The sequence below is a fragment of the Sphaeroforma arctica genome, assembly GCF_001186125.1.
Source record: "Sphaeroforma arctica JP610 unplaced genomic scaffold supercont1.669, whole genome shotgun sequence".
Taxonomy (NCBI): Eukaryota; class Ichthyosporea; order Ichthyophonida; genus Sphaeroforma; species Sphaeroforma arctica.
The window spans coordinates 46,792-51,637 of NW_014039889.1; the positions used below are offsets into that span (position 1 = coordinate 46,792).

Below are 4,846 nucleotides of genomic sequence, written 5' to 3' on the forward strand. Positions count from 1 at the left end.
GCTATTTTTATATAGACGCGCGTATTGAAGCATACATACACTTTAGTGAGTGTTGCAGTCGATGTAGTTGCTGTGTCAACGGTATTTGTCAAGACCAAGAGTGTATAGATATAGAGACTCGACCACATGTCTGCAACCTCATGTACTAGACGGGTTTTAGGGTTTAGATTGAATATGTACATGTACGAAAAAATTGGAAACTCATGTACTACTAAACGCAGTCATTCGCACATTTGTATTCTGAAAACTCGTCTTTGACTCTTGTCGCCGGACGTACATACCGAAGTAGACTGTCCACCGATCCTACCTCCCGCTAATTCGAATTTAATTCGCACTAATTCAGGAGCTGGCTATAGCGGTGCGAAAGTTCCTCGAGGACGACACAGCATACAACGAGTTCTTTGCGTGGAAGGAGCAGGGACCCTCTGAGCAGTTCATGACACACGTAGACCATTGCGCACATTACGCAGAGTGTCGTATCTGCGAACACGTGCACCGCAACTGGTGATAAGATAATGTAGATATGTTTGTATGTACATACACACACAGTTTAGAAACGAGATGCTGAATAACAGAACTGGTGATAAGATAATATAGATGTGTGTGTGTGTACATAAAAAATACACACACAGTTTAGAAACGAGATGCTGAATAAAAGAACTGGTGATAAGATAATGTAGATATGTGTGTATGTACATACACAGTTTAGAAACGAGATGCTGAATAAAAGAATCTAAGTGGGTGTACGAACGGATATGATTCTGAAACGTATAATTGAATGCAATAGGGTAGGTATGTGTATGCGAGTACACAATGTGGAAACGTAAATTCGAATACAATAACGCAGGTGTGTACAAAAGTACAGAGTTTAGAAACGTCGAATTTATATACCAAAATGTAGGTATGTGTACATTAAGTACACAATCTAGAAACGTATAATTGAGTACAATAATGTAAGACGTGTACATATTTGAATACAATAACGTAGTTGTGTACAAATTTACGCATCTTTAGAAGCGTAAATTTGAATACAAGAACGTTGTACGTGCACAGCAGCTTACTAGAAACGTAAATTCGAATCTAATAATGTAGGTATATGTATTTTTGACTTCTTGTATGTCTGTGTCTGTGGCTGCCTCTGAATGCCTCATGAAAGGGTGGTATTTAGTCGAAGAGTACATGCTAAATATATTTTTTACTATATATAAAAACACACATATGTACGTAGGTACAGACTATGTACAGTATGTATGTACAAATGTACATAATTTTTTTTTAATAAAATTGAATTATTAACCACCTCAGGCCCAGTTTCCTACCAGTCTCATACATACTTTTTCGAGTTTACTTTGCTTTTAAGATGTATAGCGTGATTTTAGCCCATTTATTGCACTTGTATTAGTTCTTTGTCGGCCATAGAGGAGAGGTTGACGTATGTTAGATACGAATAGTGTCAACTGTAAAACCATGGGGGAATCCGAAGCAATAGCTATGACAGAGGACGCCTATATACATGTGTCTAACTGCTAACATATGTCAAGCCCTTAAGACCGACAAGGACCTGACATAAGTGCAACAAATGGGTTGTATCCGCGCTACAATATCTAACATTTAAGTCGAGCGCTTTCAGCCGACAGATAACAAACAACCCGGCAGAAAACAAACACATCTCACAAGTGCTTAAAATCACGGCAATTACGTTATTATACACCGATATTTAAGCAAATTAAACTCGAAAAAGTATTAGTATGAGACTGGTAGGAAACTAGGCCTGAGGTGGTTAATAGTTTTATTGTTACCAGTGCCGTATAAAGACATTCTCGCATACTATTTGTTTTTGAAAAAACTTCTGGTCGTTGTCGTGAAATCGCGATAAAACTAAAAACGGATTGAAAAAAAAAGAAAGGGAGCCCCAGCTCAAGGAGCCTCAAGCTGTAAATACGCTATCAATGATGAATTAAACTTTTATTTATATCATATCATAACAACTCTATTCTATTTTATTTTAACGGGGTATAAAAAGAGTCCATATTTCTCATATTTTATGACTGATTACATACATCATAAATACAAGTACTGATAAAACATAGATAAACAAATAGATTATGTATGTATTTAGAACAAGACGCTAGTTTGTAAGAACAAACTCTACTAAATATTGTACTGTATTGTACTATATTTTTAATATATTTACGCTATACCATACGACAGAATACTACACTACACTACACTACACAACACTACACAACGTCAAAGATGTCATCCAAGCAACTCATCACCATCCTTCCCTACTACAAGGTCAAAAACAACGGCGCCGATGACATGCGGAAGGTCATGAATGACGGCGTCGAGATTGTGCACGCTAACGAGCCAGGGTGTCTGTTCTTCTCTTTCATTGTGAATGGCAATGAGGTGTTCGTACGAGAAGGCTATGCCAGTGCAGACGCGGTGAAGAAGCACATGGTCAACTGTGGGGCTTTGGCTGTGAAGTTCCTGGAGAGCGCCGATTTGGTCAAGTGTGAGATGCATGGGCCAAAGAAGGAACTGGATCAACTGGGAGAGACCCTGCAGGTGTTTAACCCCGCCTATTGGTACGAGGAGGGGCTTGTGCATCTACAGTAGGTGTATAGATATAAATATAAATAAGGTAATGCTGCTTTAACTCGGGGTGATTCGTTTAGTACACTCGATGTATCTATTGTAGGTAGTCGTATAGGTTGTGGAGAGACGCTGTAAGTGTTTAACCCCGCCTATTGGTACGAGGAGGGGCTTGTGCATCTACAGTAGGTGTATAGATATAAATATAAATAAATAAGTTGATGCTGCTTTAACTCGGGGTTATTTGTTTAATACACTCGATGTATCTATTGTAGGTAGTCGTATAGGTTGTGGAGAGACGCTGCAGGTGTTTAATCCCATCTAGTGGTACGAGGAGGGACTTGTGCATCTACAGTAGGTGTATAGATAAAATATAAATATATAAGTTAATGCTGCTTTAACTCGGGGTTATTTGTTTAATACACTCGATGTATCTGTTGTAGGCAGTCGTATAGTTTGTGTATGTACCCCCGATGTATCCTAGTCGAAGGAACATAGATACACACAAATAGATGTGTGGTAGTGGTCTCTGCTGACACTCATACACGACATTTCAATTACATCTTGCATCTGTTTACACTAATGCACGTTATACATCTATGTACAGAGATACACACACATGTATGTGGTAGAGATCCCTGCTGACACGCATACGCGACACTTCCATTGCATATGACATCTGTCAGGGTTAAAAGACATCATACATTGATGTACAGAGCTACACACATGTGTGTGATGGAGATCTCTGCTGACACTCAGACACAGCCGACACTTTAGTTGCGTATGCCATCTGTCCACGTGCATATTTATTTTTCGCCCTCCAACTCATCGTGAAGACTCATAGCCTCCTGAATAATCAACAGAAGACTATGTGTACCAAAACCCTAAACCCTGACATGCTTTCATGTATCACGGAAAGCGTACGCTTGTTCTTTTATCGTCCGTGACGTTTTCCCCCATTTATAACCCCCCCCTTTGTCAAGAGGATATTTATCGGTAGTTTTTCTCAGGATCTACACTAGAAGCTTCGGACTTCGAATCTTGCGAAGTGTCCGGAAAAGTGCCTTAAAACAATCTAGTATACGTGTATGCTTCTAATACATACCATACACGAATGCAAGCCAATACGTTTAAACCAATCTAGTATTAGTGTGTGCCTCTAATACATAGCAGAAAAGAATGCAAGTCAATACGTTTGGACCATTCTAGTATACGTGTATGCCTTTAATACATAGCATACAAGTATGTAAGCCAGTCATTCAAAGATCTTTTATTCGTTATTAGTTCCCCAACCCCATACCACCTCCGCCCTATGTACATAACACTAGCCTTCAGGTATAGAAATAAAACAGTACTAATATCAAGCTTCTCATCTATAATCTCCTCACCACTCTCCTCTGCTCTACCCAATGTACGTAACACCAAGTATAGATACAAATACAACCCAATACTGATACCAAGCTTTCCTCCTCTGCTCTACCCAATGTACGTAATACCAAGTATAGATACAAATACAACCCAATTCTGATACCAAGCTTTCCTCCTCTCCCCTGGCGCCCCTATCAGCCCCATGCCCCAAACACACAGGACTAATACCAAGCTCCCCTACTCTCGTCTGGCACACTGACGCACCACCGCCGTGCTCACCAACAACTTGTCCGCATCCAACAGTTCCAGATACACCGTTCTGTACGCCCACACATCCAAGCTGTCGTCCTGTATCTCCCACACCTCATCGTGTGTGCTACGCTCGTGCTCGTCTGTGGTGAGTGTGTACAGTTGGTCTGGGCTGACTATGGCTGGGCCGCTGAAGGTGTACGTGATGTGTTGTGTACCAGGTAGGTCGTAGCCAGAGGCGTCGACGGTTTCATCGGTGTATCTCACTCGGATCATCCAGCTGTGGAGAAGGAATGGGGTGTTATGTATTAATATCATGGTGTGTATAGATGGATTGGGGTGTTGTGCATTAATGATATGGTGTGTATAAAAGGAATGGGGTGTTAAATATTAATATCATGGTGTTATAGAAGAAATGGTGTATTGTATACTAATATCGTGGACTGTATACTACAAATAGTGTACTATATATTCGGATCATTCATCTGTATACAACAAATAGGGTATTACATATTAATATCATAGTGTAAGTTCGATGAATATAACAATAGAACAAGTGAGTTGGTGTGGTTGCGTGATCCATCTATTGGCTCGTATTCTAGAAAGAGTGCGTATTATATTATTATCATAG

The 4,846-nt window shown here is 40.0% G+C and overlaps 2 protein-coding genes across 2 annotated transcripts; one reads left to right on the forward strand and one right to left on the reverse strand.

The window, feature by feature from the left end:
- Nucleotides 1-2,078: 2,078 nt before the first annotated feature.
- SARC_07947 (hypothetical protein) lies at nt 2,079-2,622 on the forward strand (the record flags this gene model as incomplete). The annotated part of the gene is made up of 1 exon (XM_014298094.1): nt 2,079-2,622. The coding sequence occupies exon 1, from the start codon at nt 2,257-2,259 to the stop codon at nt 2,620-2,622; it is 366 nt and encodes a 121-aa protein (XP_014153569.1). The 5' UTR covers nt 2,079-2,256.
- Nucleotides 2,623-4,203: 1,581 nt separating this feature from the next.
- SARC_07948 (hypothetical protein) lies at nt 4,204-4,533 on the reverse strand (the record flags this gene model as incomplete). The annotated part of the gene is made up of 1 exon (XM_014298095.1): nt 4,204-4,533. The coding sequence occupies one exon, from the start codon at nt 4,531-4,533 to the stop codon at nt 4,204-4,206; it is 330 nt and encodes a 109-aa protein (XP_014153570.1).
- Nucleotides 4,534-4,846: the final 313 nt, after the last annotated feature.